General features: G+C 34.3%; 1 protein-coding gene across 5 annotated transcripts in view; it reads left to right on the top strand.

The window, feature by feature from the left end:
• DNAJC24 (DnaJ heat shock protein family (Hsp40) member C24) overlaps positions 1-26,944 on the top strand; it is a 69,321-nt gene that overhangs the window by 21,403 nt on the left and 20,974 nt on the right. For all 5 annotated transcript variants that reach the window (XM_079105492.1, XM_079105491.1, XM_079105488.1 and 2 more), the window contains exon 3: positions 17,128-17,266. In XM_079105492.1, coding sequence (XP_078961618.1) covers positions 17,128-17,266 — 139 coding nt within the window. The remainder of the gene's footprint in view (positions 1-17,127; positions 17,267-26,944) is intronic.

The following is a 26,944-nucleotide window of genomic DNA, read 5'->3' as shown; positions in this document are numbered from 1 at the left end:
AGGCATGATAGATTATAATCATGGGCTATTTCCATAAGTGATCAACTCAGTCTTCAGTCCCTCTTGCCTTCCTGGAGGTTGGGGGTTGGGGCTGAAAGTCCCAACTCTGTAATCATGCCTTAGGCTTCCTGGTGACCAGCCCCCATCCAGAATCTATTTAGGGGGCCTCAATCACCAGTCATCTCATTAACGTATGAAAGACACGCTTTTCAGTCCAGAGATTCCAAAGGTTTTAGGAGCCATATGCCTGGAACCAGGGATAGAGATCAGATATTCATTATATCATGGTGTCACAGGTTATATTTAGGAAACTTCAGATGCAATACTTAATGAAAAATATAAAGATTTTTAAGAGTAGTTTTGATTAGTGACATTTTTTACATTGCCTGCAGACCTGGACACCAGTGAAATCTGCTCTTCCTCCGAAAGTGTTCAGTTGTGTATTGAGAAATTAGTAACTCTTGCCATTGTGGGAATGGAAAAGCAAGTTTGCACAGCGTGTTTTGCTTGTAGTTTGTAGAAAAGAAATGCCCACTTGATTGCTGTATTGTGAAGAAAGGACAAAGCCTAGCGTATGTGTTAAGTGTGGGAACATGTCCTGCCTACAACAGACCAGACCCTCATCTTAATGTAGCAGTGTAAATCTCTACACAGCTAAATTTATCAGTTACAGCTTTTGTGTTTTCTGTTTCAGGTACCTGTTATCTGTACCTCAGTCAGTCCCCTTTGGTATGTGTAAGCAAATGGGGTTATCAAAATGAAAATTCACTTCAGAAAAACCCTGGATTATTTTCTCTTCAGTTTTGGCCTTACTATATTGTCCACTCTCTTATCATTTTTAAGGTTTTTGAAAATATATTTTATCTAGGTTTTATAGTTCTTAATGGGAAGATTTATTTAAATAACCTAGCTCCACCACCCTTGGAAGTAGGAGGGTCTCTTCCCATTCTGCCCATTTTCTGGTCAATTAGGAGGAGGTCCACTTTGCATTAAGGTACAAGTCAAATAACTTCTTCCTGAAGTTTTCCCTTATAGTCAGTCAAAAAAGCTTCCCCTTATGTGTTCCACTGATACCTTGTAACTTTGTTATTCCACTGACCACATCTTGTCTTTACTGTAATTATTCTAATGGCTCAGCCAGATGTGAAATCTTTGAAGATAGAGATATCTCATTTATTTTTCTGTCTTTGGCAGCACCATCTTTGTGTTGGTTGAATTGCACTGGATTTTGCTGACATAAAAGGGTTAGGAAAGAAGTTAGCTCCTGTTTTTTTGACCTCTGTATGGACTGCAGAATGGTTCTCCCTTTTCTCCTATTCCTTACAAGTTCAGTGATGATGTTAGATAGTTCTTGACTCATGTGAACCAGTGACAGAATAGAGCCACAGCATTTGTAGTGACTGCATCTGTGGTATTCTTTGAACCTATGTTTTGTCTACACCTGTCCTCAGAGGCTATCCAGCTGTTATATTTAATTTTTAGTAACTCAGCCAAGAGTGTGGAACATTTTTCACTTGAGGTTTTCAGTAGGTAATCTGAAGACATATTTTTGAGAGCTTTAAATAGTATTGCAGAAGAGAATATTTAGATCAGGGTGAATAAATGTACTAGGTGAAGTATCTGAAAAACAAAATAGGAAATACAAGTATGTAGTGTTCAGGTTTTAAGTTCAAGAATACTTTCTCTTAGAAAAAATAAATTAATAGTTGTGAAAAATAAGGCTAATAAAAGACTTTTAAAGCAAGCTTCAGTTACTCATTTTAATGTGTCTTTTTAGTTCAGACATAACTTTCATAATCACAGTGACTTGCATATCATTTTATAAATTTAAAAATTATTCATAATTTATTATAAACTCCTATTAGGCTTATTTTGTAATCTTAGTATTAGCTAAGAAAGTAAACATTAAAATGAACTTCACATGATGAAGTACTTAACTGAAACAGTTTATTACTACATAATGAAAAGGGCAAGAAAAGCAGATTACCTGAACCATGTTTTATTTGGGCCACGATCATCTCATATATATTAAGCAGATTTTAGAATCTACTCTTAGAATGACCATTTTGCTTCTGGAACTCCCTCAGACTCTGGACTACCTAGATGTTCCTGTCCATTCCACACATGCCATATCATATGTATACTATAGGAATATGCCACAAAAACATCTAAAATATATTTTAGAAGGTATCTTTTAGTATATTTTGCATATAAGATGGTCTTAGAAAATATCAAAGTGTAATCATTCATTGTTCTGTCAGTTTTATAAATAAATTGATATCGAAATGGTTGTTCATGTTTCAAAATAGATAAACCAATAACGAAGGTCAATAAGAATACGAAGAAATTTCTGGAATTTTTTTTCATTTGCTCCCTCTTTTGGAAAAATTGCAAAAATTTTAGTTTCAGGAAAAGAATATATATGGGAGTCTACATAACAGATGTTTAAATATTTTATAATTATAAATCAAGTTAAAACAATATTTTTGATATATTATCTTAAATATATGCTTTCATGACAAATATGCCTTCTTACTAACCTTGAAAGTCCACAATCAAATTGAGAATTCTTGGGGACTTTTATGGACTGAATGTATCCCTTTAAAATTCAAATGTTGAAATTCTAGTCCACAGCATGATACTAGAAAGTGGGACCCTTGGGAGGTTAATTGACAGAATGAGGGTGAAGCCCTCCTGAATGAGGGACCCCAGAAAGCTTCCTTACCCATTCCACTACAAGAGGACACAGCAAGAAAATGGCCACCTGTGAACCAGGACATAGGCCTTAATCAGACAGGGAATGTGCTGTTGTCTTATTCTGAGATTTCCCAGCCTTCAAAATTGTGAGAAACAAATTTAGTCCATGATATTTTTGCTATTGAAGCCCAAGTGCACTTAGAGGGGTCTGTTATTCCCTCAAATGCATGCAAAATTATGTTTGTATCTCCCTAATTTTAGCTTTTTATTAAATTCTTAAAGAAGTTTACAACTCAAAATAAGTAGAGAACTGCTGTTTGTACATTCCTGTAGCCTTATCTACTGCCCAGATACTTCCAAATTCATGTCTCCAGCTTTCCGTCTTTCCCCTTATCTGACTCCTGACTTTGATCCTCATCATCCCTAGCAGATTCATCATGAGTGCTGTAATGCTGTTGTTTCTTATTGCCTGTCTCCCTATTCATACTCTGCCCATTCCAATATTTTTCCCTTATCCAACCATTCCTTTACTCAATTTCAGGCTGACTTGCAGTCCTTCTATTCATTACTCTAATGTGTATCATAGTACTTTCTTGTATTTGCTGTTTCTCTGCCCGGAATGCCCTTTCCCGCTCACTCACCCATAGTTCCTCCACAGGCTGACTCCTGTTCCTCCCTCAAAATCCAGTCAGATGTCACTTTTATTACAAAATCTTCCTTGACTTACTCTGAAATGAACAACTTTTTGTGCTGTCATCTTAGCACCTCATCCTAACTATTACATTAGTTGTTGACAAGCCTGCCTTGCCCTTTCCCACTGGGTGAGTCCTCAAGGGCAGGGCTCCTATTTTAGTCTCAGTATATCCTCATTGACTGCATAGTGTCTGGCGTGTAGTAAGGTAGTAAGGTGGTGGATAAGCACATTTTTGGATTGCCAGTCCTTACATATATGTTCTCTGTTGAAATCATGAAACTTGGAAAATAATGAAAATGCTAGTAAAAATCGTTTTTATTTGTTAACTGTCAACATCAAACGAAATGTTGACTGCTTTTCTAGGCAATATTTTACTAAGCATTAGGTGGCAGTAGTGTGTTGTACTTGACTAATTTTGGAATTTTTTTTCAGCTTTTATAATCTTAATGTAGTGTCAAAGTGTAAAGGGCACACTTTATAGTACTTTTATACCTAACTTTTGATTACATGATCTTATTTTAAACAAATAGGCGTCTCATGGAACCAAAACATCAAAGCACAGCCATTCCAGTCAATGCGTGTCCCTCCTGCCTATCTAAGTTATGTTCAGATTCATTAGAGGTGTAATCTTAACAGCACTTCCTCATCAACTGTTTAACGACTGCCTTATAATAGTGATTTGCAATCATGAAAACCAAAAATTATCTCAGAGGATATGTATTTTCTTGATATCCTAACACGCTTGCTTAGCGCTTTATCTCAAAAATAGTACATTAAGTTCATTGAATTTAACTCTAGTTATTAAATGCTGCTGCTTTTTTTACTCATCTGTTTCTATCACTATTAAGGTCACCTGTCTTGTTTATTGAGTTTCGTTTCTCCAGCCATATGCATTCAGTCCCACCATTAATCTTAAAGTGCCAGTGATTTTAGTCTACATTTTGTTCTCAATTGTGGTTTCCTATAACTTATAAAATGAAATTAATATAAGTTATATGTCATTTAAGAATTTTTTTTTTTTTTTTTTTTTTTTTTTTTTTTTTACATTTTAGGTCCACAGGAGCATTTCTGCATAAAAGAAATATGGAACTTTTGTAAAAACAGTTTAGAGCTGATTCAAATATGAGATAGGTAGAGTTTATCTTGTCTCATTTTCTTTCTCACATCTTCTTTACTTTTCTAATGCAAGGATAAAGCACTTGAGGGAATTCAAAGCCAATGTACTAGTATCATTTATATGGAAGAATGATCAATTAATAAAAGAAGAGCATGAAAGCGTTGACAGAACACACTACCTAATTAGTATCTGATGGCCTCGTTTGGTCATAGAGCATCATGTTGGTGGCTCCAGGTTGCTGTAGGAGAACAGCTCTATAGTCTCTGTGCATCATCACTCTTACTTAGCAGGGATGACTTTAGCTTCACCTCAGTTTCTGAAGTCCTTAATTACTAGAGAGCAGGTAAAGTCAGCCAGTGCCCTACTGTTAATTATCATTGGGGAGATTGGAGGCAGAGATTGTTTATCTTTGAATTCTCTCTGTAGCTCATGTTGAATATGTTATCAAAGACTTACTTCCTACCATTGGAGAAGGGGAGTATCTGGCTTCCTACTTAAGTTGGTTATCTAAGCCACTAAACAAGATTTAAAGTTGTTTTCATATCTTATGTACGGTCACGAAGAAAGAGGAGTTCTGCCACTCTTTTACATACTCAGAAAATAAAGTCATGTTACTAGCGAGAGGAATTGGTTTAAGATTGTATTTCAGAGCTACTAAATTTTACAGTTCAAGTATATATTATTATGAAAAAGTTTTTGCCATGCATTGAATTATCAACCATGAATCATTCACCTCTCATATTTTGTTTCTCTGAATCTAGTTCCTGCAGTTCTCTATCTTAATTCTTTATTTGATAGACATCATTATCTACCATAAATATTACATAGCTTTTTCTTTCCTTCAGCGTTCTTCTGCCTTTTCCTTCTTTTTCTTCTTAGGCTTTCTTTTCCTTTTCTAAGTCCTCTTTCTTCTATTCTCCAGTTCCCCTCCTCCCTCAGTCTCCCTTTTCTCTACCACTTACTTCTCATCCCCTTTCTCTGCCTGCTTCTCTTATCTTGCTCTGCCCAACCAAACACGCACACTTCCTCTTCTTCATTTTTCTCTTCCTTGGAGCTACCAGTAATCTCAGGATGAGCCTCTGGTCTCAAAGGCAGTCAGTGTGTTCTGTGACACTTAGCAGAATATTTAAAAACAGTTCCAAAGACCAAGTTGTGTCTTAAAAACCATCAGTGGTGTTAAAATGGCTCTTTTGGAGGATGAAGGCAGAGATTCTGTTAAGACAAAAGAATGTACATTTTTTCATATTGCTCTTTCAATGTGGCTAAGTAAAGCCTCACTCTAAAAAACATATGTCATTTGTAGGATTCTATTATAATTAAATTCATGATACTTTAACAAGTGCTGCTGATACGTTATGTATCCAGAGCTCTACATTTTGTTTTGTCTGCATATGGTCTTTTAAGTTCTTAACCTTTCATCACCAAGATATTTTATATGGATACTTAAAAATCAAAAGTTTTCTTTTCAGCTAATTAATATGCATGTGTATTTGTATGTCTATCGTTCCTATCCAAAGTAGTCAAATTCACAGAGATAGACAGTCAATTAATGGTTACTGCGGGAGGGGGAGTGGGAATAAATAAAAATGACTACTGATTGGCACAGGGTTTCATTTAGGTGTGCTGAAATGTTCTGAAATGAAGCAATGGTAATGATTGCACAACTCTAAGTATCTTAAAACCACTGAATTATGCACCTTGAAAGGGTGACTTGTGTGAATTCTCTTAGTAAAGCAGTACTGAAAAAAAAAAAGTCAGGGTCGTACTTACAAGGTGTGGGTAGTTTGACAGAAAATTAGAAACACAAATTTATATCTGAAAACCCAATGATTTTTTGTAAAAAATAGATAATTCAACATTACAAAAAAAAAAAAACATATAAAAAGATATATTCTTTTGGAGAGGTAGAGCTAGCAATGAACTAGGGCAGATCTCTATACAAAGAAAGGACTCTTCTTTGTTGTCTTTTTTGTTTGTTTTAATCTATCAACTTAGGAATTTCTAGTTTTCTAATGTGAAAGCTTAGCTCTTGGTGTGAATAATTTTGCTATCGCTACTTGATGACCCAGGAACAGTTTTTCCCCCTGTATTTGTAATTTTGGGGAAATTTTAATCATTGCTAACTGTAGCAAGCAGGAAGGGGAAGTGTATTAGGAAGACCTACCTATACCTGAGGAATATTAGTCAAGGTGATTCTGTACCCTTTTTTGCCCTTCCAATATTATTTCCCTCCTATATAGACTCTTCTGTAGAGAGTTATTATGGAAAGTTGTTGCATTGCAAAATGGCAGAGGGAGACTACTTTCCCAGAGCCTTACCTTTTTTAAAATCATTTCATGAAGACATCCCCTTGTCTGTGTACTTTCCTTTTAGAAACCTTAGGGATTCAGTGGTGGGGGTAGTCATGCCCACAGCCTCCTTCCCTCTAGCCACTCTTGATTCTTGCTTTCTAGAGGGTGATGTCAGTAGTGACACCACAGGAGAGTGGGCCTAAAGGAAATTCAGGCATCCTATCTCTTTCACACGTGAAAGGAAAGTGAGGCTTCAGAAAAGAGCCCCAGCTTCTTCAGCAGCTGAAGAGGAATCTGAACCAGTGTGCTTTGAAATCATAAGATGGCTGGAGATCTGGGAAAGATTTAGGAGGCATTTTAAGGGGAGATTGGAGGAGAAAGGGCAAGAAGGCCATGAGAAACTGCTTTGTGAGAAAAGCAGATGAAAAGGGGAGGAGTTAGGAACTATTGATAAGGTTTAAATATGGCTATCATAGCTTTTAAAGGATAAGAGCAGAGATGGAGTTATTTGGAATTAACTTACAGTAGCTAAACTGTTGGTTTTTCTTTGTCTTGTTCTGGGAGAAGTAAGGGGTGTGAATAAGTATTTAAGGGGAAGAAGGTTCTTGGTTTTTTATAAAACTATCAAAAATTAAGAATCTTGATTTTCTTGAAATATTTTAATAAAGCCTATATTTAATGCTTTGGTTAATCAAAAGTGGTTCTTCATGAGGAAAAATATTGGTGAATGCTGTTACAGTTGTCAGATTTATTCATGCCTTATTATTTGTATAATTCTCTCAATTTCACCTTTCCATTTTATTTCTCAACAGATATTCTAAGAAATGAGTTTTTATTATCTTGATGACTGCCTCAAAATATTGTGATGACTAGACCCATAAAAGTTTAAGAACCCTAAATAAAAATAACCACAATAAGTTTTATTCAGTGTTTGTGTGCTGCATTTTGAAATTCCTTAATGGTATTCTACATTATAATCTATTTAGAATGTGTATCCACTGTAACATAGAAATTCAGCAGTGGTCATATTGCGGTTTGGCAAGACAGCACATGAATGGGATTCCGTCCCAGGAATCGTTGGCAAAAACAAAAACACCATCCAACTCTCTTTTTGCTGAAATATTGATAAGATTTGCTGTCATGATGACACCCCCTGTTTTTGGTACTGCAGAATTGGTATATGAAACATTCACACTTTCCATTCAGGAAGACTAGAAGGGGCAGAGAAAGGAAGATTAGGATTTTTTTTAAACATTTGTCCTTGCCCATGTTTAAGTCTCACAGCTACTGTCTTAAACCGTTTTGTGTTACTATAACAGAATAACTGAGACTGGATAATTTATAATGAACAAATTTATTGGCTCACAGGCTGGGAAGTTCAAGATCCAGGGATTGGCATCTGGTGAGGGTCTTTTGCTGTGCCATCCTATGGCAGAAAGCAGAGGGTTATGAGAAAGAAAAAGAAAGAATTAGAGAACAAGGACTAAACTTATTTCTTTTTTTTTTTTTTTTATTGTAAACAAATGGGATACATGTTGTTTCTCTGTTTGTACATGGCGCAAATGCATACCATTTGTGTAATCATAAATTTACATAGAGTAATGTTGTTTGATTCATTCTGTTATTTTTTCCCTTCCTCCCACCCCTCCCACCCCTCTTTACCCTCTCTAAACTTATTTCTTAATAGGAATTTGCTGTCATAATAAAGACAAGTGCTAGGGACCAGGTAGGAGCTAATGTTGAGCTAGGTTTGGAGTTGGGAACAGGTAGCATTGTGTGGGGTAGAATCTATGGATTTAGGATGAGGGGAAGGGAGTTTACTCTAATAGTTATAGCCTGGATTATGAGAAATATTTTTCCCTCATTTATTTCATTCACTTAGCATTTATTAGAAATGGTGATGCTATTAACAGAACAAGAATTTCAATAGGAAGTCTAATTTTAGATTCTAGATAATAAACTGGAATTTAAATCATGTTGAATTTGTAGTTTTGGAAGGTATTTTGAAATTTGGTTCTGAACTTCAAGAAAATTTGAAGCTAGAAATAGCTAGCATCTATTAGTGGTACTAAACTCATCTATTAATAACAGAGAAAAAACAAAGTGCTGTGGTCCTCAGACCTTAATATCAACTTGATTATTTGGGAATTTTTGATTAATCAGTTTTTCTCGGAGTCCTTTTCATAGTTGATTATTATATCTTATTTACAGTCAATACTTTATAAATCAAAACAGAATAATCACCCATGTGTAGTAAAGGATTAACTTATGTGGGTAGTATGCCATAGGACTCTCTTATGTATTTACCTTAAAGAAATACCAGTTCATCTCAACTTCATATGTTTTAGGCAACAGAAAATCAAATGAATATATATGTGTATATTTTCCCTAAAACATCTTTTGAGTTGCTAGTATTTTCATCCTGTATTATGCCATTTTCATAATTTATTTATACTTTATTTTTTCCTGTAGTTGGAAATATTTACCTCTATATTGAGTAGCTGAAGTCTGATACAAATTATGCTCCCTCCATTAAAAAAATAAAAAACCCCCAGCATATTGTTCAGATTTGAATAGCTTCTTCTTCATTGAAGTAAATTGGTATTTGAGCAAACAATGGAATAAAAAAGGTTGGCATTTATAATTAGTGAACAAAAGGTATCAAATATCAAAAAATTTCTGAATTGGAACACCTAATATGATTTTCATAATGGTGTTTTATGTTAACATAATCAAGGATTGTTACTCATTCAACATTTCTTCTTTTAAAATATATATACTTGGCAGAATGCATTTGTCATAGGAAATTTTAATGAAAGCACCCATTTTTCTGACTTACCCTTAAATTCCATGTTTTAAGCAATAGAGGCTACCAGTGTTCATCTCAAACTTTAGCCTGCTTATAGAATTTAGTGAAATAGGAATTTCAAAGTTCTCTGGAGATTTGGGATGGAGCCAAGAATTGCTATTCTAACAAACTCTCAGATTATGCCAGTGCTGCATTGAAGACAACACTCTCAGTAGCACCAACATGACACTTGTCATTCACTCCAGAATTATCAATTTAGAAAGCAGGCTTAGTATATGGAGAGAATCTAAAATGAAAATGAAAATAATACGTATGTTCCAGATGCTGTTTTATTGCCATAAAATCTCAGCTAATAAGAAGTAAGATTTTATAGTTAAAGCATCAAGTTATAATTAGACAATTAGTTAGGAAACAGACAATAAACCAATCTTAATAAAATGTTGCGTTGTTGTCTTTATGTTTTTTGTAATTTAGGTGATTCTCTATATTTTATATCAACAGGTTTCTTAATTTATGTTTATTGTTTCTTATCCTCAATAAATGGCATGAAAATTTAAAGTCATGAGCATAAGTTTATATAATTGAAAAACTCCCCTAAAATGTGAGGACATGATTATTTAGATCATAAAGTTATGTCAAATCATTTAAGAACAGTAAAATAGAAGTTTGCTAAAACTCTTGAAATAGACACCCGTGTACCATTATAATAATCACAGAGATATCACTCTCAGGTTTTCTAGTATTGTGATATTTATAATATTTTATTTTATTATTTTTAAAAATTTATCCTAATTATATATGACAGTAGAATGCATTTTGACACATTGTGCACAAATGGAGCACAACTTCTCATTCCTCTGGCTGTACATGGTGCTGAGTCACACTGGTCCTGTAGTCATATACATATACAGGGTAATAATGTCTGTCTCATTCCAGCTGCCCTTCCCACCCTCACACCCCCTCCCCTCCCATACCCTCCCACTCCTTACCCTCATAGCCCCTCCCCTCCCTTTACTCCCCTCTGCCCAATCCATAGTTCCTCCATTCTTCCCTGCCTGTTCCCCCAATTATGGATCAGCATCTGCTTCTCAGAGAAAACATTTAGCTTTTGTTTTTTTGGGTTTGGCTTGTTTTGCTTAGCATGATATTCTCCAGCTCCGTCTATTTATGTGCAAATGCCATAATTTCATTCTTTAAGGCTGAATAATATTCCATTGTGTATATATACCACGTATTCTTTATCCATTCATCTGTTGAAGGGCATCTAGGTTGGTTCCATAGTTCAGCTAATGTGAATTGAGCTGCTGTAAACATTGATGTGACTGTGCATTTGTGTTATTTTAATTTTGCATGTACTTAAACTTTCTTCTAAGCAACACTTGTTTTAAATGTTTTTGAGTTGTTAGAATTGGCAGAGATACAAAAAGATAAAACTATTTCCATAAACTACTCTGTAATTCAAACTTTTCACTAAATCATATATTACTTTTTTCATTAATTTTCTGTGACTTTTTTGTACTTTTCTGATAAATATTGGAATAAATTTCTTAAGACTGGCTTAGAAAGATGTGCTAAATTCCTTTTTAAAAATTTACATATTTCTGAAGGCATTTTTCTATTGAAATATGATCCACATATAATGAAAATTGCAAAGATCTTAAGTGTTAGGTTTGACGAGTTTTGATACCATGCAGCCATACCCCCAAACAAGATGTAAAACATTTCTGTTGCTCCAGAAAATTCACTTCTGCCACTTTCCTTAATTCCCACCCCCTACCTTTAAGCCAACTTTGATTTCTCTCACCATAAAGCAGTGCTGAAATTTGTATTTCATATTCATGTAATCGTATAGTACACATTCTTTTGTTCTTTTGTTCAACATACTAAGTATTCATTTTATATTATTGATCATGTCAAATTTTTTTTTATTGTTGAATAGTATTCCTTTACATGAATTTAATGAAATTTATTAATATATACTCCTTTTAAGAAGCATTTATGTTTTTACTTTGGGGCCACTGTAAGGAAGACTATTAGTACATTCTTTTATAAGTCTTTTTGTACATATGTTTATATGTTTTATTTCTCTTAGATAAATATCAAGGAGTAGAATTTCTTGACCATGGATATATGTTTGACTTTAGAAGAAAGTCTCTAGTAGTTTCCTGCATGCGATATATGAGTTTTGATTTTTCCTTGTGCTTACCAGCATTAGGTGTTACCAGGGTTTTGTTTTGTTTTGCGGATTAGGCTATTTTATAAGGCTACTGTTATCTTATTTACATTTTCCTAGTGACTAATGAAAAAGTTTGAGCACAGATTTATGTACATATTTTCTGATCATTAGTTTTGGCTGGAAAAGCATCAAGATTTCCCCCGCCCCCTGAGTTTTAACTAAGTTTATCTTTTTATCATTGTGAAAAAGATTTTCCTTTATTTTTTCCTATGGTGTATTCTGGATACAAATTCAGATATGTGTGCAGCCAGTCCTTTTTCCCCATTCTATCTCTTGTCTATTCATTTTCTTAATGGTGTTTTTAGTGAGTGAAAGGTTTAAAATTTCAAGTTCAGTTTATGAGTTTTGTGTCATATACTGGTTTTTGTTTTCTATCAAGCAGTCTATGCCTACCATAAGGGTCAAAGATATTCTCTTTTGTTTCCTCCTAGAAACTTCATGGTTCTGTGTTTTATATTTATATTTCTGATTCATCCTGAATTAATCTTTGTGTGTGGAATGAGATAGTGATTGAGTTTTTTTTTCTTCCAGATGGATATCTAGTTGTTAGAAAACCATTTGTTATATAAATTGTTTGAATCTTGAATGTTCCCTAGAGTCCCCAGCCTGTGGTGATAGTAAAACCTTTAGGAGGTAGGGCCTAATGGAAATAAGTTTGTGGAGTTCACATCGAAGCAAATTGATTGCCATGAGTGACTTCGTTTTGTGTTGTACTTATGTATGTTTTTCTAAAGATAGATCTTGTGAGGGAACAGGGCGAAGGGAAGTCCTAAATGACATGTGCTTTACACAGCCAATTGTCATCTCTGTGACATCCAGAAGGAAAGGTAGACATTAACAGGAGAAAAACAACTTGTATTTTTATAAGGTTCCTGCTTACTGGCATGTAGGGCTGCTTGCTGATCATAATAAAAGGACAAGGAGCTGCTCATTAGTTCTGCTCACTCATAGTTTAAACTCCTCCATGAGTTTTCCTTTATTTTATTCTGCCGACATAAGTTAAGTCACTGGGACATGCCCTTGAATAGGGATATTGGAACCCTAGCCCCTCTTCTTTCTTTGCTTTACGACTGTCAAGAGGTCAGTAGGCCTCCTCTGCTGTGTATGCTTTCCGTGATGTGCTACTGTGCTCCCACAGGCCCAAAGCAATAGGGCCACCTAATCATGTACTGAAACCTCCAAAACTGTGAACAAAAATAAACTCCTCCTAATAAGTTGATTTATCTCAGGTATTTGTTACATTCATGGAACGCTAACTAATACAAATGCTTTCCCTTCTCTCATTGAATTGCTATGGCATCTTTGTTGAAATTCAGTCGACCATATACATATGGTCCATTTGTAGACTTTTTAGTCTCTTCCTTTCTCTGTATATCTTTCTCAGTATTACCGATTGGAATACTATAGCTTTGTAGTACCTCTTGAAATATAAATATTATAATCATTCATTTCATTAAATAACTTGCTAGAATTCTGATAGTGATTGCATTAATATATTAATAAAGAGAAAATGGTCACAACTCTTGCCATCCATGAACATGTTTTTTTTTTCATTCCTTGAGATCTTTTTGATTTGCCTTAATAGTGTCTTGTAGTTTTCAGTGTAGACGTTTGATACATCCTCCATTTGGCTTATCCTGAAGTGTTTTCTTTTTCTTAATTGTTATTGTTTTATGCTTTTGTTAATGGTAATTTTGAAAAATTTCATTTTCTCTTTGTTGTAAGATTCGCTGATTGCTTAACTTTGAGGTCATTGCTTTCAGGAGACTTAAGTTCTTCCAACTCCACCTAAATACATTTCGGTTTAGTACTGGAAAAAATTGGTCAGTTAAAATAAATGAGTATTGCAACATTAATTTTAGAACATGCCTATTTTATTAATTACGGGATATCAGCAATTTCTCTGCTTGATGAATGCTATCTTTGGCACTCCCTGGTGTTTGTAAGATTAAGTTGGAATTTTTCTGATAGTATAAGGAAATTCGTGTAATTTTTTTTTCTTATTCCTGGTTCCTCAATTAGATAGTAATCCTCCAGAATACAGAATGCTTTAGATTACATCTATCTTTTCATTTTACATCTGTCTTTCATTTTCATTTGCTTGAATGAAGTTGGAATAGCTTTGGGCTCTCAGGGTTGGGAGGTTTGGCTCTTGGGAATTGTGGTAAAGAAGGACAAGGAATAAACTTCCAACAAACAAGAAGAAAGTGACCATGGTCTTTTATGGTGATGTGATAATGAATGATGGAGCCTGCCTCTTATAGGAACTTCGAAATAGTAGGGAAAAATTAAACATACACTCTGTGATTGGAAAGTTTTGAAACCTGGGGTTAAGGGCTTGTTTGCACATTAAAAAGAGACACTCATTTCAAATTTTTAAACTCAATGACTTAAAACAACAGAAATTTATTCTTTTACACTTCTGTAGATGAAAGTATAAAAGCAGTACAGTTGGACTAGCATCAAGGTATTGGCAGGGATGCACTCCCTCTGGAGGATGAGGAGGAGAATCCATTTCTGGTCTCTTCTAGCTTCTGGTCGCCACTGGCATTCCTTGACTTGTGGCTGCAATAGTCCAAGCTTTTAAGGCCAGCACCATCTTCACATCACGCTCTCTGTTAAATCTCCTGCCTCTTTCTTACAAGAACACTTCAATTGAATTCAGGGCCCTCGTGGATAATCGAGGATAATCTCTTCATTGCAAAATCTTTAACTTATTTACATCTGCAGGTTCCTTTTTTCCTAATGAAGTAACGTTTACAGGAACCAGATCTTTGAACTTGATATCTTTGGGGACAGTTACCAGCCTACCGCAGACTGTATTATTGTTTTTTAGACCTTCATTTTATTCTGAAACTTGATGTCAAAGCAAATTAATCTGAGACTTTAGTTCCCAAATAACATACTTATTTTCATGCTATAATTGGCATTTTTATTGGAATGTATCCATTATATGAATGTCATGAAATAATATTGAATTCTAGTAACAAAACAGAATAGACTTGAAAGTCTTAGATGGTGAATTACTTATTTCATTAGTAATCAGGAATTTCCAAGTTAGGGAAAGAAATCATATTGACTGTGGTAAAATTGATATATGACTCATAATAAAATTTAACAGTGGTTTTTACTTTGGAGCAGAAAGGAATCAACTCCTTGTTTTGTAAGACTCTCTTGGTCAGGTTGGTGCAAGACGAGGCCTAACAGGTTAACTCTATTAGAAATTAACAATTTTTAAATCTGTACTCCTATTTTACAGCTAGAAACTTAAGCTAGAAACTTTAAGCTAGAAACTTTCTCCAGGACCTTACTTATGCTTGTGATATATTGAAATTAAGAGTTTCCACGTGTAAATGTATCTTAACTGTACCATATTGTACTCCATTAGCATATTGGAGTACGTTGCATGTGATAACATTGAATCATAGCAAACTTGTTATGAATAACATTTTTTTATAGTGTTAAAGTGTCAGATCAGCTAGGGAACTTTAATACAGCCAACTCTATTTTGGCTTAGGGATATTGCTTGAATATCCTAACTTTAGGGATTGCCAAAACCTTGGTACACAAATAGTTCTTATGAGCACAATGAAATGAAGATGAAATAATAAAATCTTAGTTTCCTTTTTTCTCCGTTATATTAATTAGCTTAAATACCTAAATGTTGATAACAGACAGATTTGGTGTAGGGAGAGAGGAAGTATATTGAAGCCTAATTTTTCTTGTTTGCCTTAGAAGGCATCTTTCTCCCATCTTATATGTTTACAGTTCTTTTGTGTGGCCAGATATAACAATAATTGTTATTCTGTTACTGAGGACCGTCAACACTGTGAAGTTCACCATCAAAATGAGTCCACCATTAAAGAAGTAGTCTATGATATGAAATGAAAACTTTCTGAATTTGGGTTTGAGAATGAAATTAGCTACGTGGTACTTGCTACAGCTTACTGAATTACTCTGGCTTTAGCAACTTAAATAAAAAATGATGTGGTACTTAAAATTTTTGTGCCCTTTTGGTGTCTATAAAGCGGTCAGTGGAAGAGTTTGTATGATATTACTATTAATTTTGAGTATGTGAACGAACATTGATGTGTCATGAAATGTGAATATGGTTATTTGGTTTTTTCATTGCAAAAATTGGAAAAAATAGAGAAAGAAAAAACATTCTACGTTCAAAGGAAGTTCCTAAGCTTACTTTTGAAGTTAAAACATGCTCCGTAAAATATTTGAAACAAATTTTCAGAGTAATTACTGATTTGAAAATTCTAAATAAGTGGTTTCTTATTTATACTTGAGAGTAAAAAAAATTCCATATCTGATTATCTGCTGTCCTTGGGTTATTTTAAGTGAAATGTCTCTAAATTTAAATAGCATTACTCACTTGTTCTCTGAGAGACTGCTGAAAACCAAATGACATATTGATTCTTTCAGAAGAACTGTTGGGTAAAAAAAGAAGGGAGATCAGTAGAGAAAAGAAAGGACAGTACAAATGAAGTGTCCAGTAAACCACATTTTATTAGCATTTGAGAATTGAGTTGATGCAGAACTTTCTGATTTTGACCAAATAGTGTGAAAAAAATATTGCATATTGAAAACATTGTTGGAAATTTCTTAGTTAGAAAGCTTACATGAGAAAGTTCTTTCATGGATTAATTTATATTCAAATGTTTTGAGTTCTTAAAATTGTTTCATACAAATCTGGCCCAGAATAAGCAAATTATATAACTTTGAATTATTAACTTTAAAATCTTGAGGTTTGAAGAATAATAGAAAAGGTAATTTACTTTTATAGTTAGATACATTTTATTTTATATTATGATTATATAATTTAGTTTCAGAAGAAAAACTAGTAGTCCATTTGTAATGATAACTACAGCCACGCCTATTATATAAAGGACGCTTCATAGTCCGCATAGTTTGTGTTCTTCCTTTTTCATGTCCTGCTTGTCTGCACGTACCTATTTCTATTTGTGTTAGTCATCCTCTCTAGGTAAATGGTCCATGAGACCAATGATTCCATGAACAAATTATCCAGAAAATGCTGTTTTTGCACGTTGTGACAGATCATGTCACTGGTGGATTTATAGCTACTCCAATGGTCTAATTAACCTGGCAGTTGTCTCCTGTGCCCAACACTGTTGTCTCATTGCCTTGCATCTTAGTTTTCATCTTCTTATTACCTCCTTAACTTAGGCTCAGATTTACAATTTTTTTTTTTTTTTTTTTTTTCCTACCCCCACACATCTCACTGTGTTCACTACCCCCTTTATTTTTGATTGGCAGTATCATCCAGATAAACAAAGTACAGATGTGCCAGCAGGAACAGTGGAGGAATGTATACAGAAGTTCATTGAAATTGATCAGGCATGGAAAATTCTAGGGAATGAAGAGACAAAAAAAGAGTATGACCTGCAGCGGCATGGTAGGTACTTGTGGTGAGGAGCCACAGCCCATGGGCAACTTTTGAAGCACAGTATGTAGCCTCTCCTGGGGAGCATTTTCCAGCATTTGCACCAAGTTGTTGCCACCTTTACTCTTCTAGCCCATCACTGTTTTTAATTATGCCCTATTCTTAGTAGTGATTATTGTGTGTCCATTGAGAAGTTAACTGAACTAGTAGGATGTGGCGTCTTGTAAATCTACAGAATCTGCTTTTCACAACTATTAGCAACATTTAATTACACATTCCTAATTCATGTGTTCTTTATGTTTAAAACTTCCTTTTATTAAGTTTAATTATACTATGTATTAAAATTTTAATTGTAGTGCTTCTCAAGACTGTATAAATGACAATCTAAAAGAAGATGGATAATATCATAAAACATTCTGCTCTCATTGAGACCATTTTAGACTAGGCTTCATGATTATTTCTAGAATAAACTATTCCTTATTAGGTTGTTATAAATGATACTTTAGGAATGCATGTTGTCTAAGCACTTTTAAAAGTCGTTTCTTTTATTCTTTTTGAAAATAGCTTCTTAAAACAGTGACAGGCTGTAGTGAGAAAGAAAGGGAGAAATGTAGGTCAGATTTGTCACACATGGACTGCAGTTACATGAAGTGATAGGCTGTCTTTCAGCACTGGCCTTGGGACAGGAGTCCCTCAGCCTTCTATTTGGACCTTCATGCACCCTACATGCTAATGGGGGGAGTCAATAATCAGTTACAGCCTGTGGGGAAAACACTCAATTGCTCTCTGGAATAGCACATCAGGCTCAGCATTGACTGGGATGTGTTGGTAAAAGCTGTCTCGTAGTTGATTATTGAATCCCTTCCCATGCCCACACTGATGTGCTATCAAACCTCACAAAACGATTTTAAGGCTCCTGCTACTAAGGTTATGAAGATATGATTTGAAATGCAAGGCTTTATTTCCAAACAGAGCATTTTAGGATGGAGCCAATGATAATTTGTAATTTTCGTAGGAAGTTATACCAATAAAATTAAGTACTTCTTTTAGTGTGGAATACCTTTGTGTAAAAAGACTTAGCTGTTTGTTCATGTACTGGAGTGGTGGGTTTTAATAGTAATTTATTCATAGTACTGATTAGCTCTAAGGCCCTTCTACTTCTTTAAAGACTTACAGGCTTTTTAAAAAATATTAAGAATCTGAGGTATCTTGACCTTTTTAAAGAATTTGCATGGATTTTCAAATAGGGCTTGAATGTTACATCTTCTCTTTGGTATATAAAATTTCTTTAGTAAATGTGTTTGTTCTGATAAAAAAAATATAGAAGTGGCCACATATCCATAGACAGATATATCCTTTTAAACTGTGTTCACTTGATATAATTTCTATAAAAGAACTGGAGATGATAGGTCTCTCATGCTGTTTTTGTACATCTTTACTAGTCTTTACTATGTGGAGTACCACTTTGTTTAAGATAGCAATAATATAAAATCGTACCCTAAAGTGTGCAGTGTGTGTGTTCTCATTGTCACTCTGCATTTTTGCCATTCTACAACCTGTGTACTCTAAAGAGCATATTGATGAATTTGACTAAAATTTTGTTGTCCAAAGAGAAAGGGTTAGGGAGAGATCAAAAATCAAAACAATCTTATTGGGCTGTAGAGTTGGTTTCATTATTGGTAGACCAATAATGAATTGAATTGGGAAACTGGATTTTAAATGAGCATAGAATTGTGTGAAGGAAGGTTTAAGAGACGTTAGAAATACAACTAAGCAACATATCCAGAAAAGTTTTAGAACTGTGGATCTCTTTTGAGTTTGAGTTTTTTTGTTTCTTGGTTTTCTGTGTGTGCAGTGCTGGGGATGGAACTCAGGGATTCATGCATACTAAGCAAGCACTCTATCACTGAGCTACACCCCCCAGCTTTTACTGTTTGTTTTTAAGCATTTTTGTTTTGGTACCCAGGATCATTCCCAGGTGCACTCTACCACTGAACTGTATTCTCAGTCCTTTTTAATTTGAAACAAGGTCTTCACTACATCGCCAGGCAGGCCTCAAACTTGTGATCCTCCTGCCTCCCAAATTATAGGGGCATGTGGTACCAAGCAAGCTAGTTTTACATCCCTGGTCTTTGTTGTTGTTAATTTTTTTATGTTGAGATAGCGTCTCACTAATTTCTTGAGTCTCAATAAGTTTCTAAGTGTGACTTTGAACCTAAAATTTTCTTGCTCAGCCTTTTGAGTCACTGGGACTAAAGGTATGTGCCACTTTGGCCTAGCAAGGTTTTTTTTAGGCTTTTAATGGAAGCACCTGTAGTTTCCTGTGTCACAGGGGACTCTTGCAGGTTATTGATGAAATCACAGTGAGGTTTAGACTAGACCATATACAGTAAGAATTGGGCCTGATCCATATACATAACCTGTAATTTATAAAATGTCAGTTTGCTTTGTAAATTTTTCAGGTGGGTGATTACTGAATTGAGCCATTCTAAAAGAACAGTAGAAATACAACTTTTCATGACATTTTAATACCTCAAATCTAGTATTAAATATGTCCTCCTTTACTGTAGACTCCAATAGTGAATGCTGTGTTTCAATTTTACGTGGAGATTGGCTTACTATTGAGAAGTGTCTCTTATTTAAATATAACTTGCTGTTTTTAAACTTACCGTACCAGGGCTATTTTTCAAAAATCTCATAGTAAACCTGCTTTCATACTGTTCTCTTGAATACTAGTAATTTTTTTCTTTTCACCCATCTTCAAGAATTGGCTTCTCAAAAAGGAAATGAACTTGAACTTCTAACAGTGAGGATTTAGATTTGATAGAAGGGAAACCTTTGAGAGTGATAATTTGTTAAAGACTAGGATAGGTTACCAAGAGAGAGAACTGTTATAACCAGGTCAAAGGACTCTTTTTTCTGGGTCACCCCCTGGGGACATGGAAATAGCTTTGTTATACAGAACTCTTTTTGCATGTGGTGATAGTTCATTGTAAAATTTTCTTTTCATAGGGTGTGCTTTAAATATGTTTGTTTCCTGCCCGCTATTAACTTGCAGTACGAAATAAATTTGAGCTCTGTAATATTGGGAAGAAAGTGGAAGATACATTATTGGCTGATGTTGAGTGCTTTTTCATATTTCGCAGCTTAGAGTTGGTGCCCTGTTCTAAGGAAAGCCTCATCAATATTGCCTGCAACCATATAATTGCCTAGAAGATGATTTAAAGGAGGCCTAGATATCCATATCTCTTTGCTTCTCAAAAGAAATCATTGGTGGATTATTGCTAATAAAGAAAAAGTAATAGTCCAGGGCAGATAACCTTAAGTAAAGTTATCTTAACCTTTAAGATAACCTTAAAGTAAAGCATATATTTTTTCTCTCTCTCATTTCCACTTTTATATTCTTAGTTGACATTTTAGGGCAATGTTTGCCAGGCTGAAGAAAATCAAGTCTAAGAAAAGGATGAGTAATGTTCAGTTCCCAGAGATTATACATTTTGAAAGCAATGTTAACTAGTGAATTTAATCAATTAGTTCCAGTTGGCATATTTACCGTATTGTTTGTAAGGATGTTTCCAAAGACTGCTTCCAGCATTCCCCTGAAAAGCAGTTATTCAGGACTGGGCTTTGCATTTCAACCACATGAGCTTTTTGGAAAACCTTTTCAGGATTTATAAAATGTTCATTTGAATAATATCTGTTGAATAGATTTTGGTGCCTTTATAAATTTGTGGGGAGTTTTTTCATATATTAAATACATTAAAAAGCACTGCAGAAGCATATCATGGGGAAAAAAATAGGAATCATGATTCATTAGCTTTTTAATGTACAGTCACACAGATTTCTGATGCCTCAGTGGCCCTATAGAGTGATACAGCTTATAAATTATTACTTAAGCTGAAGAGGAACAAATTTTTAATTGCAGTTAATGAAATCAAGTAATGCTTAATATGTGAACTGTGTTTGGAACCCTTGCTAATACAACATATAGTATTTTATATTGATCTATATTGGTCTATTAGTGAGTTATTTTGGTAATGTGGTACTTTCCATTCCACCAATTGGCTCAGTACTTAGATAACCAAATCAACCTGACTCAGAGCAGTTTGGCTAGAAATTATAAAATGAGTGTGCCTTCGCTCAGAGGTGTTCCTCTCCTTAACTAGATACAGTAGATCATTTCTGGTGTTGTATTATATAATTTGCTGTACTTTATTAAGATAAAAATTTGAGAATGGAAGATAAGGAAACAAATCTTTGAAAAAGTGAGGAATAGTATCTTAAAACCCCACCAACTTATATGTGTCAGGTAACTTAAGTCAGCAAATATATCAAGCTAAAAATTAGAGTTCTTATAAAAAGTGTGTTAGTCTTAACTCCAGAAAACTTACTTGTAAATGTAGATAGATACTTTAAATTATAGATAATATGTGTTTGGGTTAACTGTTAGGAGTAATATCTTAAGACCAGTAGATAGTTGTAAAAAATATGTCCTAAAATTGACCCTTACAAAATACTTGAATTAGTTAGATTATGGTTTCCATTTATGGTCATATTATTATTTCCATTTGATTTTAGGAATTTCAAAATTGGCTGTAAAAATTTGCTTCAGGTAAAAACTTGAAGATAAACATCAGGGGGTATGTTTTTTTGGTGACTGTTTCTGGGAAAAGTAAGTATGTGAAATGATGCAGAAAATCCATCTAGACAGTTGGGGACTGGCATTATCTTGAGGAAGAAGAGAGTATAGATACAACTTTCTGTGAGGTTCCCCCTGCCTCATCTTATTTGTCAAAAGAAGGCTGCTACTCACATTATTTCACTTTTATTTGAATGGAAATAACTGCTTTTGCAATGAAAAGGTATTTTAAGATCATCTTCTATCACTTTTGAAAAAAAAGTGACTAGTTTAAAAATACTATGGGCAGGATTCTAGTTGTAATTCTGGTACGTATAAACACAATTTGGGGATCTGATTGAATAGCAAAGAAATGTAAGATTTTAGAAAGTTTTTGTTTCCAACTTTAATCTTTCCCCAACTTCTCCTTGGCTGCTTGGCTCAGTTGAAATCAGTGGGTCCAAAACCCAAACTGGTCATCTTTCTCCTGTTCTTTCTTCCCCCTCAGATTTGAAACCCTGGTTTCATATTGCACTCTGATTACTTATATTTTGCTCTGTTTACAACCAATGAATCAGAAATGTCATTTTTCCCATTTTCCCCATCCCCGCATCCCCAGCCTCTCTCCAGAGCCTTTCCTGATAGTCTAATCCATTATTATTTCTACCTTCTGAATTTAATCCACAAAATTAATTATTTTGATTTACCCCCCTCTGGTACCTATCTTTTGGTTCTGTATTTGACACTTTGGAAGGACTAAAAAAGTTATATAGACTATGGCTTCAATAATAATGGATCAGTGTTAATGGGGCTGACAATAGTAAAGTACATCAACCTTCATAACAGTGTTACAAATCTAGACAAGGTCAAGAGTTGCTGCCTTCCTACTCTGTGGAACTTAAGGCTTTTTCCCTCTACTATTAATTGATTGGTTCTTCATCATTTTTCTATGGTCTAATCTAAAATGTTCAAGACAAACATCATGAAACAATAATAGTTTAAAAAGCTGTCATTTATTGAGCACTAAAACTGTGGTAATTGTCCTTTAAACATTGTCTAAATATTCTTGTGAGGAAGGTACTAATAACTACTTTCCGGAGAAATAGTTAAAGACTCTGAAAGGTTAAGTAATTTGACTAAGGTCACATAGCTAGTAATTGATATTGGAGAATTCCAATCCATTTCTTTGACTCTTAATCAGTATACAAGGCATCCAAGCTTTGTACAGATTGTGTGTATATAGTCTGCTGTTTTAGTTCCAAATAGTCAGGGAGGAGACATTTTTGAGGATCAGAGCAAAAGGCCAGGCCTACATCTGCTGCTGTTCTTGTTCAGTAGTGAAACAGAAGGAATTCAGTCCCTGGGGTTTTTCATTTGGTACCTTCTTGAACACTGGGTTTACATATAGTAGTAAGTCCAGCAATTCTTTAAATTCATAATGAATCTCCAAGTTTGTCATTTTTCTTCAATGTGGAAGGCCTTGCAGTTGTGACTTTAATTTTACCTGGGAAAGGACTGTAGGATTTTATGACCTAACAAACAATCCCTAAATGTTGCCTAATTCTTTCTTATCAGAGACTTTTCCAAGAGACATCATGAAGATACATTGATTATCTTCAGATTATTTCCTATGTGAGAAATTTGTGTATAGTGAAATTATTTGTAAGAATGAGTGGTTGTTACGTGGTTTCAAGACAAGAAGATACTGAGTTAGACCTAAAAGAAAATAATGCTGTTTGCTTTTAACTTACACATACACATGCACAAGCTTACACACGTCTTTAAATTTGGAACAAATTTTAAGCATTTAAAATAGCATAAAAATAAAAAATGGTGGACTAATTGTTAAGTGAGAGCATTTGATGATCACTTAATAATATGACATTGCCACACATGACTAGTATGGACAGAGCTACAGATGGACTTGATCTTTTAGCCAGTGTATGATTGAATGGGACTTTTAAATACCTCAGCTATAATGAATAAATTCCTTTTCCCTATAGCTTTTTGTTGCTGTTATTTTTTATTTTTACTTTTTTTAAAATTGTTGCTAGAGTTAGAAAAAGTTTCTTCAGATTAGAAGTGTAATTATTTAGAAATTAAAAAATTGTTTTTGAAATTTTGAGTTGTTTTTGAAATTTTACTGTCATTAGGAAGAAGTTTAAAGAGACTGGAATTCCATTGTCTTGTAGAAAGTAAAAAATATTTATTGATTCCCAAATGGAGCTGAAAAAAACCTTTCCTCTTTTAGAAAGTTGTGAATGACCCAGCGAGAGCTCTAGTAAGCTTTACTGAACCAAGCTGCTAATAGTTATTTAATGTTATTCTTCAGTGTGAAAGAATCTCCGTAGATTTTCCTTTTAATCTCTTTGAATTGCAGGCTCATAAACCTCTCTGATGAGCCCTGCCAGTGTTTTCTTAGATTCCACTGTTGAGACAATGGAGCCACAGAATTCTTTTACCTCTTGTTGTCAGACAAATCCAATAGAACACAAGGTCAGAAGGGCCTATACTTCTAAAGGTTGAAAGATTCTTTTTCAAGTAACCACATAAATTATTTGATTTTATCATTATATTCCTCAGGAACTCTAACTATAATGCACTACTTTCTATTTGTATAAATAAATTTAGAAGTTTCTTTTCTCCTTATTTGATTAGGCTTGTGAGCACAGCACAGGGTGTGAACAGATCTTAGTGTTCCTGGAAAACTTAGAAAAAGTTGAACTCATTTGCTTCTAAAGAATCAAAGCATGTGTAGTGTCATTAGATTCAAGACAGAGTACACCAAATGCCAGGCAATGCTTTTTCTTTACAAATGGCTACGGATTTTCTTTTCTTTTCTTCTTCTACATTTTTATTTATTTTTAATCATTATTACCATTCTATACTAAAAATTCTAGATTCAATCCCTTGGATCTGGTCCTTTAGTTAAATCACTAAGTCAGTTTACTTTCCCAACAATTTTAGTCATGTTAACAGGACAACTTTGAGATAAGACTTGAATTTGTAGCTACTTATTAAAATGTTTCATTGCAGTGAGCAAAAAACTTTATAATATGTAATACTACCAAAATAACAAAGTAATCTGTTTTGAAGGTGCTGTGCCTGATTAGTAGACAATTATCAAAATAGGGTTCCTATGAGTTAATTTAATGGATAGAGAAGAATTAAGTTTTTTAATTATAACCATAATGGAAAAGCAGAGATTATTGTTTAAAGAGGGAAAAAAAAAAAAAAAAAAAAAAAAACCCATTTAATTTGTTTGTGCTCCTTCCTTGTAATTGTAGTGGGGGTTGGGGTAGGGGAGTGGAATTTGCTGTTGCCCCCTCCTTGGACACCTGCCTCTAAACAAAGGATCTTGGTCACCCCCTGCAGCCCACATTTAGGTTCACCTTTATACTTGTATGTATTCTGTCTACTCATTATAAGGTTCTCCTGAGATCCAATTTTCCCCTGAGTTAATCATCCCCAGACTCTTTCAGAAGTTAGATTACCATCCTTTCAAAGAATACACACTTTCCTATGAGACACTTCTTTAACTTTACTTTCCTTATGTCTATTTAAAAATGTAAACATTACAGTCTCAATATACTACCTTTAAAACTTTTTCTTAAAGGTTTTACTTACATACAGAGAAGTGCAGAAATCTAAGTGTAGCTTGATAGATTTTCACAGTGAGCACACCCTTTTGGCCAGAAGTCCCCTTGTGACTTCTTCTAGTCCTCTTTTCCCTGCCCCAGTATCATAGGAAACTTTTGCCTCTTACATTTCATATAATGGGGAATTATCCCAAGTGTTCTCTTTTATGTCAGATACTGATTTCTAAAATCAGAATCTCCACAGAAACTTGGGACTATGTGCACATGATATTGAATAATCAGTTTAATATACAGATATTAGACAGCTATAGAACAAGAATATTTTAATGTATTCATTTTCTGACCTTTGGCAAGTGACTAACCATTTTCTATTGTTTTCCCTTTTATAGTGATATCTGGTCCATGCTAATCTTTCATCCACGAAATAGGTAGCTACTCTGAAGATCCTGTGCAGAGAGATAAAGAAGGAAAGATAATAAAAATGTAAAAGCCATTTTTTGAGTGGGTGGAATAATAGAAAGGGTTGGACATGAAATAGTAACTAGGTAAGAATAACAATAGCTTCCCAGTAGAGAAGCAGAACAATAGGATGCTGACTTGCTTGGCAGTTATATTTGCAAGTTATTTCTCATTTGTTATTTTTAAATAAAAATGGGATAATGGATATATATGAATGGGTTGTCTTTTTATGCAGTTATATATCACAGGTGTCCAAGATAGGTTAAAGTGAGAAAGCCGATTCGTCATCATTTCTGCCTTGTCTTCTTTGCTTTATTTGATTTCAAAATTGCTTATGATACCTTAGAATATAGACAGCTTGGTAATAAATTAATGACACCTGTTTTTCCCTTAAACAGAATCTCTTTTAAGTGTCATTGACTCCCTCAAATCGTAAGATTGTTTATTTTTGCTCTTTTAGCAAACCATCTTGCACCTTCCAGTAAGAAATTAAATCCTAAGATTATTTTTCCCCATCATGAGACTTTTGGACATAAGAGGATAACACATAGCCAAGGGTACTTTACATAGAATGTAGAAATTAAATTGTTTTGTTTTGTTTGGAAATTACTTCCCACACTGACACATTCTGCATACGCTCTTCACAGATAGGGAGGAACTATCTTGACTAGACAGTCTGTCTTTGGATTTTAAGGACAGCTTGGGGACTTTGGGTACCCAGTAAATATGAAGTGGTATAATATTTGATATATCTTAATAGAAAACCATGGTGAGTTCAAAATATTGTACAATCTTTTCATCTATTTTAAAATTGTGTAACTCACCAATAAATTTTGAACAGGCAGTTATTAAATATAATTAAATTGCAGGCATTCACACAACAGAACAAAGGGAGGCATTCTCCGCAAGTGAACGAGAGACTAGTGAGACAGCTAAAGAAGATTTCATTGGAGTGGGGGGTGGGTTTAAGTAGTTAATTTTTTTTTTTTAAACATTGACTTCTAGAAGAACAGT

Source organism: Sciurus vulgaris (assembly GCF_902686455.1).
Source record: "Sciurus vulgaris genome assembly, chromosome: 11".
Taxonomy (NCBI): Eukaryota; Metazoa; Chordata; class Mammalia; order Rodentia; family Sciuridae; genus Sciurus; species Sciurus vulgaris.
This window is presented reverse-complemented; position numbering and strand designations above follow the sequence as displayed.